Source organism: Odocoileus virginianus, chromosome 23, assembly GCF_023699985.2.
Source record: "Odocoileus virginianus isolate 20LAN1187 ecotype Illinois chromosome 23, Ovbor_1.2, whole genome shotgun sequence".
NCBI classification, from domain to species: Eukaryota; Metazoa; Chordata; class Mammalia; order Artiodactyla; family Cervidae; genus Odocoileus; species Odocoileus virginianus.
In genome coordinates, this window is record NC_069696.1 from 8644038 (window position 1) to 8658986 (window position 14949).

Consider the following 14949-nt stretch of genomic DNA (forward strand, 5'->3'; position numbering starts at 1 on the left):
CATTTAAAGATATTCCTAATGACCAGACTGGGAACCTAAAACACCACAGTCGCCTGGAATATAAAAAGTCAACATAGCCACACAAAGCCTTGAGTCCTGAGTCACGCTGCCTCTGTCTCTGTCTTCCCACTAATGTTGCCACAGTGTTCCCTTGACATGAGTCCAGAACATGTCTAGATATTCAAAGAAAAATCAACTGCCTCTCAACCAATTTTTTAAAGTATTCTCTTTGCAAACCGGGCATCAATAAACACTCATGTCCTCTTCAATGAACTCATTCATTGTGATGCCACATGCTCTAGTCTTCCTGTCAAATGTTAGTAAAGTCCCAAAGAGATCTCAAAAGTTCAAAAGATATATCCAAGTTTTCAGAGAAGCAGAATTTATGCGACCAATACTAGAAATCGTATTTAAGTTCTGATAATGGATAACAGAAGGTTTCCAAGCTAGGACAGGGTGTATGTTAATAATTCTTTTCCATCCACATTTGACAGAATTCGGATCAAGTCTGTATCCTCCTTTTATTCATAACCCAGAAACTCCCTGAAAGATTTTTTTTTTTCAGCAGTTTCAGTATTTTTTTTTCCCCCAGAACTCTAAGAGATGGTCTCAAGGAAAATTCCTTATGGGTGTTACCTTATAAATAGTTTCCTGCTATCTTCCATAGACTTGGATATGATGCTAATTCTGCAATTACTAAAAAGACTGTAAGCCTAGTTCAAACTGTTCACCCTAAACAAAACTAACATGCAATATAAATAAAAACCTTTCAAGTGTTATTTTATTTTAAATTATGGTGTTTTAGTGTTACAAGCTCTTAGAGGTTATCTATCTGCTTTCAGCACTTAACAGAAGGAACTGAAGTCATCATCAACAGCTCCTATTGATTAGTATAGTACTCATGGCCAGTGTATGCTTTACTAATAAAAACACTGTGTTTGATCTACATACATGGGAAGAATCCCACCTTACTAAAGAAAAGACTTTTCTTCCTTCTTCCATAATCTCAATTTGATACATGAGCTCTGCACAGGTGGAAGGAAAGCAGTAATAAAGTAAAACATCCTAAACACTGTCTCATCAAGTCATGAAATACACTCTACAGGTCCCTGCTCAGTTATCTATCTGCTAAGTGCTCAATAGGCGTCAATAAAAACCATCCAAAGAATAAACCATCCAAAGGCAAAGCGTGGATGCCTATAGAGAAACAGGGACGGGATAAAAAAGACAGCAGTAAACAGAGGAGAAGACAAAAAAAACATGCAAATCCCCAAGGGACAAATATGCCAACCTTCCCGTAAACTGTGATAAGGGGCCAGGCACATGGCTGAGCGGCTGTCCTTCCCCGGCTTCAGGACAATCCATGGGAGCGGCAGGATCCTGCAGGTAGGCTGATAAATCCTGGCCCTCTCCTCCAGCACGCTAGGGGAGAGGTGAGACTCCAAAGGCCAGTGTTGCAACAAACTCATCCTCCTGCCCTCGCTCTTTAAAGAGGCCATTTATTATGTGCAGTAGATCTGATTAGCATGGCTCTTTTAGTTAAAGTGGGTACTTCATTTCTGCAGCCCTCGGGGCTGCAAGAACAGTCAGATCCCAAGTTTACTTAGGGAGTGTGGCATTAAAGGCAGTGACAGCAGAAGGTCAGAATCAGTAAGTCTCCTGGAAAACATTTCTTCCTGTCAGCACTGGGCCTTGACACAGACACCTCCCTCCTCTGCCCAAATGCCAAAAAGCAGCACTGGGATGATTTCGACGTGTAGAGCTGGAAGACAGGAGGGTTCCCTGAGAGAAAAAGCTCGTAGCAACCAACCAACCTCATTCACCCAAAATAGTAAACAGCTGGTTTCTCTGCTCAGAACCAAAAGGCTTCTGCCAGACAAGCAGCATCACATGACCGAGTTCTCTCTCCTCTCCTCCGCCTCCCTCCTTTCTTGTGCAAAGTCGGCACCAAAGTGGAACAAGGAGATATAATACTATTTTATTTCACTTGACATTTGCTTTTAAAATGTTTATAGATGAAAGATATCAAATTGGGAAGAGGGGAAGATAATAAGAGAAAAACTCCGAAAGAATTTACTTTGAAACAAGCCATATCACAACACTAAGAAGGGAACCACAAACAGTGGTAAAGGTGCCCAATGAATGAATGAACGAGTGGAGAGACACATTTCTTAGCAAAGTATTTTGCTGATAAGATCTCTACAAAAAGATATAGCTCAAGACATACTTGACTTGCTCATTTAGAAAGAAAATAAAGGCTCTTAAGAAGCTGACTGATGTCAGAGACTGCGCATTGCGACAACAGTGGCAGTCCCCAATCTGAGATCCACAGGTAAGATCCACTCTAACCTCGTTGGCCTCAACTTTTTTCACCATTTGATTTTACTCCTTAGATGTCACAGTCCCATCCTGCAAGTCACTGAGGAGGCAACTGGGACAACTACACTAACAGAGTGAGCTGAAAAACCTACCCAGCTCATTACAGCAGCAGCTGCCACCATGATACTCCCTGGCATTTCCACCTGAAGCAGGTGGTGGTGAAAGGCTAGCAGCACAGCTGGTGCCCGATGTGGCACCATATTCCTCTCCTCACAAGGCTCATAAGCACTTGAAAGCTGTGTAAGGCATACAGGATAGAGACACAGAAGCAAAAGCCTCCACACAGAGCAACATTTAATAATCAACTGCATCACCAACACGAGCAGAGCCCCCACTCCAGGGACCAACCAGAGGGCTCTGAGTAGACTCACTCATCCTTGTCCACCCCCTTGCATGGCAAGGATGATCAATAAACATTTGTAAAATGGAAAGAAAAGAAAATGGGAAATGAAAAAGAAAAATATCAGAAATCCTTAATTTAAGCAACACCTTTTTCCAACAGGACTACACGAAGAGAATTATTTGGCTAATGAAAAAGTGAAAGTGTTAAGTTGCTCAATCGTGTCCGACTCTTTGCGACCCCATGGACTGTAGCCTGCATCAGAACACAAATACTACTGATGAAATAACTTGCTGGCAAGGATGGGGAGCAACTGGGACTTTCAGACACTGGGTAGAATGCAAAATGATAATGCCACTTTGGAAAGTTAAACTTATACAACCCAGTAATCTCATTCCTGAGAATTTAAACAAAGGGAAATGAAAACACATGACCACATAAAGAGCTGTACGTGAATATTTACAGCAGTTTTATTTTATGGCCAAAAACTAGAGGGAAAAAAATCCAAATGTCCTTTAACTTGTGAAAAAAATAAAAACTGTGGTATATCCATACAATGAAATATTTTTCAGTGATTTAAAAAAAATCCCTGAACTACTAGTATAGACAACATTATATATGAACCTGAAAAGCACTATGCTAAGTGAAAGAAGACAAACACAAAGGGCTACATATTAAATGATCACAAATTTATATGAAATTCAAGAAAAGGCAAAACTATAAGGGCAGAAATAAGATCAGGGGTTGCCAGAAGTTGGGAGTACAAAGAGGCACAATGGAACTTTTTGATGGAAATAGTCTATCTCTTGGTTGTGGTTGTTGCTTGCCTTTTACCAAGATGTACTAAACTGTACTCCTAGAAAGGATGACCGTTACTGTATATACACTGATCTCAATTTTTTTTTAGAGCAGATTATGAAATAATATGCATATAGGCAGAATGGAATCATAGTTAAGAATATAAGAGTTAAGAATATAAGCTCTAGAGCTAGACTGCCTGGGTTTAAATCTTGTCTCTCTCTACCACTTACCAGCTGTATAACCTTGATATAACATCTCTATACCTTCATTTCCTCATCTGGAAAATGGGGATAACAGTATTTATCCCACAGGGGTGCTATCATAAATGATGTAATACCTACAAAGCCTTATGACAGTGCCTGTTCTAAACATGAGATTCAGTAAATGCAAGCTGCTGTCATCACACAGTCATAGAACACACAGATAAACATGCCTGGATGGTGGTGGGAATAGGATGTTTTTATTTTCTTCTTTTCCCTTTAGTTTATCTGTATCTTCTAAATATTCTACATTAAATAACTACTGCCTTTATAATAAGCAAAAAAAATCCTTTTTAAAAAAAAACAATGAAAGAAAGGACACTGGGCTAGAACTCGGGAGCTCTGTTTTTCAGCTGTGCAGCTAATTAGTAATTACTTAGTTGTAGGACTGCAGGGCATCAGCCTCATCTCTAAATGCGAGGGGCTAGAGCTGACAGGTTCCATCTCTAAATGGAATGGTTACACGCCAGTCAGGATGGCTGCTATCCAAAAGTCTACAAGCAATAAATTCTGGTGAGGGTGTGAAGAAAAGGGAACCCTCTTACACTGTTGGTGGGAATGCAAACTAGCACAGCCACTATGGAGAACAGTGTGGAGATTTCTTAAAAAACTGGAACTAGAACTGCCATATGACCCAGCAATCCCACTCCTGGGCATATACACTGAGGAAACCAGATCTGAAAGGAACATGTACACCCCAATGTTCATCACAGCACTGTTTATAATAGCCAGGACATGGAAGCAACCTAGATGCCCATCAGCAGATGAATGGATAAGGAAGCTGTGGTACATACACACCATGGAATATTACTCAGCCATTAAAAAGAATTCCTCTGAATCAGTTCTAATGAGATGGATGAAACTGGAGCCCATTATACAGAGCGAAGTAAGCCAGAAAGATAAGAACATTACAGCGTACTAACACATATATATGGGATTTAGAAAAGATGGTAATGATACCCTATATGCAAATCAGAAAAAGAGACACAGATGTACAGAACAGACTTTTGGACTCTGTGGGAGAAGGTGAGGGCGGGATGTTTCGAGAGAACAGCATCGAAACATGTATATTATCTAGGGTGAAACAGATCACCAGCCCAGGTTGGGTGCATGAGACAAGTGCTCGGGCCTGGTGCACTGGGAAGACCCAGAGGGAGCGGGTAGAGAGGGAGGTGGGAGGGGGGATCGGGATGGGAAATACATGTAAATCCATGGCTGATTCATGTCAGTGTATGACAAAACCCACTACAATATTGTAAAGTAATTAGCCTCCAACTAATAAAAATAAAGGGAAAAAAAATATGTATGGTGGAACTGTGCAAGCTACACATTTATTTTTCATTCCATATTTACTGTCTGCCTACCATGAACCAGGTACCATGACACAGACATAAAAACATTCTATTCACTCCCCTCATGGAGCTTACAATGCAGGCTGTTCAAAGAAACAGACAGACGTGTACCCAATTATACAATCATCAGCTTGACAAATGCTCTGACAGGAACATAAAGAGGGGAACTAATTAGGTTGGAAGGAGTCAGAGAAGACATGCAAGCCAAGACCTGAATTTTTTTATTTTAAAGTCAAACCAAAAAGATGGGGAAAGGAATTGCAATCAAAGAGAGAGGAATGTATAAAAGCAAAGGTGTGACAATAATTTATTGGGCAATGGAGGAGAGAGAGAAGGAAAGGGCAATCTAACAGCAGTGTGAAATAAAGAGAATCAAGACTAGCAGTGGGGAGGCTGGTTAGAAGGAGGGAAATGAGAAGTCAGGCTGTTGATAATCTCCAGAAATCATATAGAACTGTAAATGTTTTATTCTTATTCAAATATCTATATGTGCCATGAATAAACCTGATAAATATTAGTCTAAGATATACTTTACTATATTCACAAATACAGCATATAGTTGCAAAAGCTTTACAAAAATGTCCGTTCACTTCCATTTTCCATGGTTAATTGTACACACTTGTTCTTTCAGTAAATATTTACTGAGAGTCCGTCATGCACATACTAGGTGCTGCGGAAGAAGGGGAGACAGAGAAAGTAAGCAAGTGAACCACCAAAGCAGGCCAGAGAGCCAGACTGCTGCTTCTTCTGTCCCAGATCTACCGAGAGTCTCTACCCTCTGAAGCATGAGAGCGGCAATGGGATAGGAGGCTGAGAGCTCTGCTCTTGGAACCAGACAGATCTTTGTTCAAACTCTGGCTTTTACCGCCTACCACCAGTCTAGCTTTGAGTAAGTCACTTAACGTCTCTGAGCTTTCATCCCTCCTGAAAATGGGGGTAACATCACCAAATTCATATGGTTTTAGGGTGAATTTAGTGAGACAATCAACAATCAGTACGCCACAGGTAAATCACTGTCGTTTAACTTCAGTCTTCCACTTTTAGGGCAGTCCATGATCTCCCATTAAACAGAAAAAAATTACTCTGAGCAGAAAACAGGGAAAACAAGGTATAAAAAGGATCCGTTTAACTAAATTCACATTTTAGTGAATTCACAACTGCTTTCTTATAAAGATGTTGTGCTTGGAATTGACATTCCTTTAGGATTTCTCAAACTGTTAATATCTGCCTACATTACATGACCAAGTAAATTAAATAAAAGCTATCACCCAAAAAAGGGAGCCAGTCACAATCTCCCCTGGGATGCCTTCGTTCGGACTCTGACTAACACTGAGTCATGCAAAGACCGGAGACAGCCGAAGAACATGGATAAGCAGTCAGCACACCACTGGGGAGCAGGCTGACCGGGTCTGGCAAGCACCGCTTTCTGAAACACAAAGGCCAAGACCAAAGAGTTTTCTAACTCGATGTGCCTTTACGCCTTGAGGAGAAAGAGGCACACCGATTAATATGCTTCTCGGGGGAAAAAATACGAGGCTGCAACCTTCCTACAATCACATACTCAAAAATGTTTTAACCGTCTTTTTAAAATGTTTAGTTTTTACAAATGACTTTGTACAACACAAAAAGAAACTGTCTTCCCTGGGACCCCAGACTGGTAAAGGCCAAAAGGATTTTATTTAAACCTTCCTCCTTAAATCGCCCTCTGCAGTGATACTTCAGCCCAAACAGAAGAATTTCAAGTACAGTTTGCATTTTTTTTAAACTGAAGTAAAAGTCTACATTTATAAACAGAAAGAGTACCACACTTTTATGTCTCTTTCTCTCTTTAGTGGTTTAGAGTCTTCTTTATACACAGTCCTCTGGAGGTAACTGTCACCCTTCAGGGAACCCCGGGGTCTTCTGCCCAGCTCATGCTACAGAGGACACCCCTTCTGCAGCTCGTTTCCTCCAGTCTCCCTCCTGTCATCAATAGGGAAGCCAGCAGCTAGAGAAGCTTCTGGACTGCTGACATCCCCGCCGTGCTCCGTTCCGCTTCGAGGTCTCCAGCCTGCGCTGTGTATCAGCAAGACGAGCTTAAAGAAACCACAAAGGCAGGTTCTTCCCTTTAGGTAGTGGGGTGCTGAGCCAATGAGGCAAGGAATCCACGAGTCTGTGCTTACCCGTTACTGCCTGCGCTAGCCTATCACGTACCCACCATCTGCTCTTCCTCAGCAGCCCAGATGCCACCAGCCAAACAAGCTGCCCACATTCTAAACTGGCAACCAAGTTATCAGTGCACAGTTCCAGGGGAAAATCTATTAGCCGATTTCAAACCACATTTCTGCTGGCTCTTTCTCATTACTTCATTGTCTTTGATTCTGATCATATGTCTTTGATTCTTCATATTTTTCAAAGTCAAAAGCTGCTAGGACTCCTCCAGCGCAAAGTTATCTCCCTTCACTTTTCTCCACTGAAGCAAGAGTATACTGCACATTAATTCTCCCATAATCCAGACATCTTCCCTGGAACTCAGGGTGCTCAGTGGCCACGCACTCACCAGGGTTACATGTTGTGTGTCACAGACATCAATTCTCTAGTCCATTCAGACACACATGAGATCCAAGCTGAGGTCAGCACGCACAGGGCAGCCACTGAACCACATGGTGTCTGTAATTTGCTAGTTGGAAGAAGCTTTAGCTCTTTTTTTTGGCCATCCCCTGTAGCATGCAGGATCTTAGTCCCCTGACGAGGGGTCTAATTCATGCCCTCTGCATTGTGAGCTTGGAGTCTAAGCCAGTGGATCACCAGGAAGAACCCTAAAATAGTGAATTTACTGAACTCCTTATACTCAGACAGTCAATTCCAATTTGGAAAGCTTCATAATTTTAAAAAGACTAGAGTCCATCAAACATCTTAACCTGAGAATGATATTATCCAATAACCCCCCCCAAAAAAATTTTTATCAAGACTGTACTGCAAAGAAAGTATCAACACTGCCTAGAATATTTAAAAAGAAATAAACTAAGGTTGCAGAGACCCACTGAAAAGATTCAATTAAATTTAGATGAGAACAATTAATAAAGTGATGGAATTCTAGTTGAGCTATTTCAAGTCCTAAATGATGATGCTGTTAAAGTGCTGCACTCAATATACCAGCAAATTTGGAAAACTCATCCATGGCCACAGGACTGGAAAAGGTCAGCTGTCATTTCAATCCCAAAGAAGGACAATGCCAAAGAATGCTCAAACTACCGCACAACTGCACTCATCTCACACGCTAGCAAAGTAATGTTCAAAATTCTCCAAGCCAGGCTTCAACAGTAACCTAAACCAAGAATTTCCAGATGTTCAAGCTGCATTTAGAAAAGGCAGAGGAACCAGAGATCAAATTGCCAATATCTTGTTTGATCACAGAAAAAGCAAGCGAATTCCAGAAAAACATCTACTTCTGCTTTATTGATTACACCAAAGCCTTTGACTATGTGGATCACAACAAACTGTGGAAAATTCTTAAAGAGATGGGAATACCAGACCACTTTATCTGCCTCCTGAGAAATCTGTATGCAGGTCAAGAAGCAACAGTTAGAACCAGACGTGGAACAACAGACTGTTTCCAAATCAGGAAAGGAGTACATCAAGGTTGTATATTGCCACCCTGCTTATTTAACTTATATGCAGAGTACATCATGTGAAATGCCGGGCTAGATGAAGCACAAGCTGGAATCGAGATTGCCAGGAGAAATATCAATAACCTCAGATATGCAGAGGACACCATCCTTATGGCAGAAAGTGAAGAGGAACTAAAGAGCCTCTTGATGAAAGTGACAGGAGACTGAAAAGCTGGCTTAAAACTCAACATTCAAAAAATGAAGATCAATGGCAAATAGATGGGGAAACAATGAAAACAGTGACAGACTATTTTCTTGAGCTCCAAAATCACTGCAGATGGTGGCTGCAGCCATGAAATCAAGACGCTCGCTCCTTGGAAGAAAAGCTATGACCATCCAAGATAGCATATTAAAAAGCAGAGACATTACTTTGCCAACAAAGGTCCATCTAGTCAAGGCTATGGTTTTTCCAGTAGTCAGGTATGGATGTGAGAGTTGGACTACAAAGAAAACTGAGCACAGAGGAATTGATGCTTTTGAACTGTGGTGTTGGAGAGGACTCTTGAGAGTCCCTTGGACTACAAGGAGATCCAACCAGTCCATCCTAAACGAAATCAGTCCTGAATATTCATTGGAAGGACTGATGCTAAAGCTGAAACTCCAATACATTGGCCACATGATGGGAAGAATTGACTTCTTGGAAAAGACCCTGATGCTGGGAAAGATTGAAGGCAGGAGGAAAAAGGGATGACAGAGGATGAGATAACTGGATGGCATAACCAACTCAATGGACATGAGTTTGAGCAAGCTTTGGTAGTTGGTGATGGACAGGGAAGCCTGGCGTGCTGCAGTCCATGGGGTCACAAAGAGTTGGAATTAACTGAGCAACTGAACTAACTAACTAATAAAGAACCCGCCTGCCAATGCAGGAGACAAAAGAGAGGCAGGTTAAGTCCCTGGGTCTGGAAGATTCCCTAGAGAAGGAAACGGCAACCCACTCAAGTATTCTTGCCTAGAGAATCCCATGGACAGAGGAGTCTGGCGGGATACAGTTCACAGGGTTGCAGACTCAGACACGACTGAAGTGACTTAGTACTTAGTGACACATGCAATTAATTTCATAGATTTAAATGTTAATGGTTAAGAAAGTTCAGAGCTGGATTGGGCCTTCCCTGTACAACTTTGTTATTTTAAGAAAACAAATATTGTATTGTTCTATAATTGAATATTAATTTTAAAAATTGTCAACCACCTGCTTTGTAGTTTAAAAAAATTAACCTAGATTCCTCAAATGTCTTAGGTCTCAAATTCTCAGATAATTTCAGGATAAATGCTACATCTGGTCAGAAGTCAGGCCAATGTATCAATACATCAGCCTTTTAGAAAACAGTTAACTTTCTCCTGTTGTTTTTGTTAAAAGAATGTATTTGTTAAAGAGTGTCCTTAAATACTTTTAGGAGGGCTTCACTTTTTTGGTTTGTGTATATATGGACATGTACTTCCCAGGTGGCTCAGTGGTAAAGAATCCACCTGCCAATGAAGGAGACTCAGGTTTGACCCCTGGGTTGGAAAGACTCCCTGGAGAAGGAAATGGCAACCCGCTTCTGTATTCTTGCCTGGGAAATCTCATGGACAGAGGAGCCTGGTGGGCTACAGTCCACAGGGTCCCAAAGAGTCAGATGCAACTTAGCAACTAAACAACAACAACAAAGGAACATACGTTATAATATTACTCATACTAGTGACTAATTTAGAAATAAGTCTTTTAAAACAAGACTTATAAAAGGAAACAGTAACTTTTCTGATTAGTAAAACTAGGTGAATGGTAAAGAACAATTGAAGCTACCTCTAAACCTTATATTTTTATGAAAAGCAACAGAAAACTAAAAATTATTTTCTGAATTCAGGTCTTATAATAAACTTCATTCCCACAAATTCAAAGAAATCAAAATGACAAGGAGAGGCATAGCAAAACAGTCACTTAACTAAGTGAGAACCTAGCAAAGGGTTTGAACTGAATCCTCAATTTAGAATCTCAAGATATGTGATAAGCGACACTCTTTAAAATCATGAAATATTCCAAGTTGAAGTTGACTTGAGTATAAGATCTTCTAGGAAACTCAGATGTGCCAACTGTTCACGTGCGTTGTCTTAAAGCCCTGGCTCAAAACTTACCTATTGCAAGAAACCTTCCCTGATTATCCTCTGAAAGCTCTGGTTACTCAACCTGCTGTACCTTCTTATAAGGATAAGCATAACATTTTCTCTTATTTTGTAGTATAATGACCAAGTCTATCTTGAGCTGAATGTTAAACTCTTTGTAGAAAAGGACTAGCATCTTATTTTATTTTGCCATAAAATAAAACAGGGCTCTATCCAACAGATACTCAGGAAACATTATCAAATACCCACAGCATCTATCCCACTATCTTTCAACCAGATGCTCACTAATTACTGAACCCTTAGCAATATTGTCATTGCCGCCAGATTCCAGACAAAGGCAAGTGGTGAAAGGTCAAACTCAAATTAGCCCCTGGTATTGATAAGGTCTAGACTGTGGTGGTCTGTATTTTTATGTTAAAATAGAGTTTAAAAAATTATTCATGAGTCTTATCCAAGCTCTTTCACACTGTATCTAATTAAGAGACTGCATGGTTTTAATAGTCAGGAGCTCTTAAGTTGAAGGCACAACCCTGAGCTCTAGCACTTACCAGCTAGGTTCCAGTTTAACTCAAGGCAAAATTTTACTTAATTTGAAGGACTGCTGTTGGAGTTAAATGAGATGACTATTTAAAGTGCCTACTACAAGGGAGGCAGTCAATACATGGTACTTATCATTACTGTCAAAACGATTAATTATAAAGCTAGAAAATTATTCACAATATAAATTTTACTACACTATGACATTAATTCCCTGATAAAATATGGTACATAAAATACAGTCCCTTCTCAAAGGTGACCTGCTTACCACTATGCTAAACTTTCCTAGAAAAATGATCTCTGCTGCAAGGTAATTGGTCAGGGATCTGGGGAAGAAGGTTTTATACTCACATAAAGACATATGTCCCAGCACATTCCAGTGTTACGCAATGTTTTCACATTAACACGTCTTAGAATCCAAAAGCCCAACTTTCTACTGTTAACAAACTACTGTATCCATCCCCTGGTCCCTCACAATCCACATGTCACTGGCATCTCAAGATGTGGCTGCAGTGTCCAAAGAAGGTGGGCTTTCACATGGCTTACTCAGCAAACCTGTTAAGAATCCTAACCAAAGTCCTAAATGGAGAGAGATTAAATTAACACCAGTGGTTTCCCAGATGATGCAGTGGTAAAGAATCCACCTGCCAATACAAGAGACATAAGAGATGTGGGTTCGATTCCTGGATCAGAAAGATCCCCTGGATTTGGATACTAACCTCTTATCGGTCATATCATTTGCAAATATTCTCTCCCATTCAATCAGCTGTCTTTTCGTTTTGCCAATGGTTCCCTTTGCTGCGCAAAAGCTTTTAAGTTTAATTAGGTCCTACCTGTTTATTTTTGCTTTTATTTCCTTTGCTCTAGGAGACAGATCCAAAAAAAATATTGCTATGATTTATGTCAGAGTGGTCTACCTACATTTTCTTCTAGGAGTTCTATGGCTTTCAGTCTTACATTTAGGTCTTCAATCTATTCTGAGTTTACTTTTGTATATGATGTTAGAGAATGTTCTAATTTCACTCTTTTACATGAAGCTATCCAGTTCTCTCAGCACCACTGAACATGCTTGCCTCCTTTGTCACAGACTAATCGACCAGAAGCCCAAGTGTTATTTCTGGGCTTTACATTCTGTCCCACTGATCCATGTGTCTGTCTGGTGTACTGCAGCTTTGTCGTATAGTCTGAGGCCAGGGAATATGACTGTGGTTTCTCCAGCTCTGTTCTTTTTTCCCAAGACTGTTTTGCTATTTGGGGTCTTTTGTGTTTCCATACAGATTTTTTAATTATGTATTCTAGTTCAGTGAAAAATGCCACTGATAATTTGATAGGGATTGCCCTGAAACTATGCATTGATAGTATGGTCATTTTAACAATATTAATTCTTCCAATCCAAGAACATGGCATATGTTTCTATGTGTCTGTGTCATCTTCAATTTCTTCCAACAGTGACTTACAGTTTTCTGAACACGTCTTTTACCACCTTAGGTAGGTTGATTCCTTGGTATTTCATTCTTTCTGATGTGATGGTAAAAGTAATCATTTCCTTCACTTCTCTTTCTGATAGTTCACTGTTAGTGTATATCTTGTATACAAATACAAGATTTCTGTATATTAATTTTATATCCAAAACCTTTACCAAATTCATTGATGAGCTCCAATAGTTTTCTGATGGCATCTTTAGTATTTTCTATGTATAGTATCATGTCATTTGCAAACAATGACAGTTTTAGTTCTTCCTTTCCAATTCAGATTCCTTTTCTTTTTCTTGTCTGATTATTGTAGCTAAGATTGCCAATACTGTGTTGAGTAAAGTGCCAAGTGGGAGCATCCCTGTCTTGTTCCTGATTTTATGACTTTAAAAGATTTATTCAATTATCTCATTCTGACTGCCACATTCATCAGTTGATGTTTTTCTATAACATGTTTCTAAAACAATGACACCCTCCCCAATTTATCACTACTTTCACAGCTTAAGCAGAGTTAAGATATACAGAAGGTAAACACTATTTACAAAAAGCTAACCCAATGCACTAGCTACCAGCAAGCACAGATGATACACACAAAAAAACTGACTATAAAATACAACCACTACTGCAACAGGATAACTATAGTTAACACTGCTGTATGATACACAAGAGAGTTGTTAAAGAGAGGAAATCCTAAGAGTTCTCATCACAATGAGATTTTTTTTTTTCTTTTCATCTTACTTTTCATTGTATCTATATGAGAAGACGGATGTTTGCTGAACTACTTTGGTAATCATCTCAGACTATATGTAAACCAAACCATCATGCTATTTGCTTTAAATTTACACAATGATATATGTCAATTGTTTCTCAATGAAACTGGAAAAAAATTTAAAACCACAAAACATTCTTGAACACACTATTATTTCAATTCTTCAACAGCCAAATACAATAAATACTGATCATGCTTATTATGGTTGGTGGGTTGACTAGGATAGATGATGGTTTCCATTAACAGCTGTTGAAAACCACTGTGCACCCAAATAGAAGTGCATGTTAATCTTAGAAACCAAATTCTTACATTATAAAAAAGTGGCCCCAAATGACAGTTTCTGTGGCAAGAACCTATTGTTAACATTCCTCCACTTTGAAGAAACTTCCAATTGACATACATTTTTGTATCTAAAGGTAGGGCTAGAGGTTCCTGAATGAAGAGGAGGAGTTCAACCCACAGAAAGTGATAGTGTGTATAAATAAATTTAATTGGAGACAGACAAATCCATTTTTAAATACTCCATCAGCATCTGTGCTTTAAAGTTTCTGTAATTTACTTAATCAAATGGGAAACTAAGCTGTCTAGGAGAAACAGTTATTCTTCCCTAGAAACCACTATGCTAATTTTAGTAACAGCACACGTGCCAGGTACTGTTCTAGGTGCTTTACACACATCATCTCCTTTAATCCTCACAAAAACCCAGGGTTCTCAGGGTGACCTTGCCCAGAAGGAGACAGACGGAAATACCTGGAGAATGTTTGCTTGTTACAACTGGAGGGCGCCACTGGCATCTAGTAGGTGCGCAGCCAGGTAAATGGCTGAACACTCCAGAAAGCACAGGACACCCTCCACAATCCCCACCACAGAATGATCCAGCCCCACATGTCGATGGTGCTGAGGCTGGGAAACTGCAATGACACTGTGAGGAAGGTACTACTGTTGTTCACACTTTTTGGATGAAGAAACTGAGGCACTGAGAGGATAAGTAATTTGCCTAAGGTCATACATCTAGCAGATGGCAAAGCCAGGATCTGAGGTCTAGCTCCAGAGCCCTTTCTCTTAATCTGTCATAAGAAAAAAGCACTAGTTGGGAAGCTTACCTACAACTTTCTCCCCCTCTTCCTGGCTTCCAGGCTTTGGGAAAATGTATCATTTATTTGTTCATTCATTTGAAATCCCATCTATCCATCTGCCCATCCATTCATTCAACAAATATTTGCTGAGGGTACATGCCAGGTCTGCTCAAGGCAATTCTAGATGAACAGGATCTCTGTCCTTGTGGC

At 40.0% G+C, this 14949-nt stretch overlaps 1 protein-coding gene across 6 annotated transcripts in view; it reads right to left on the reverse strand.

Moving 5' to 3' along the window:
• The window catches only part of MRTFA (myocardin related transcription factor A), a 131419-nt gene that overhangs the window by 60133 nt on the left and 56337 nt on the right, over positions 1-14949 (reverse strand). The window contains exon 1 of one of the 6 annotated variants that reach the window (XM_070453375.1): positions 1292-1416. The exons of the other annotated variants lie outside the window; for them this stretch is intronic. Within the exon in view, the coding sequence (XP_070309476.1) occupies positions 1292-1325 (34 nt within the window). The 5' untranslated portion in view covers positions 1326-1416. Of the gene's footprint in view, positions 1-1291; positions 1417-14949 lie in introns of those variants that run through there. 6 annotated transcript variants of the gene reach the window in all.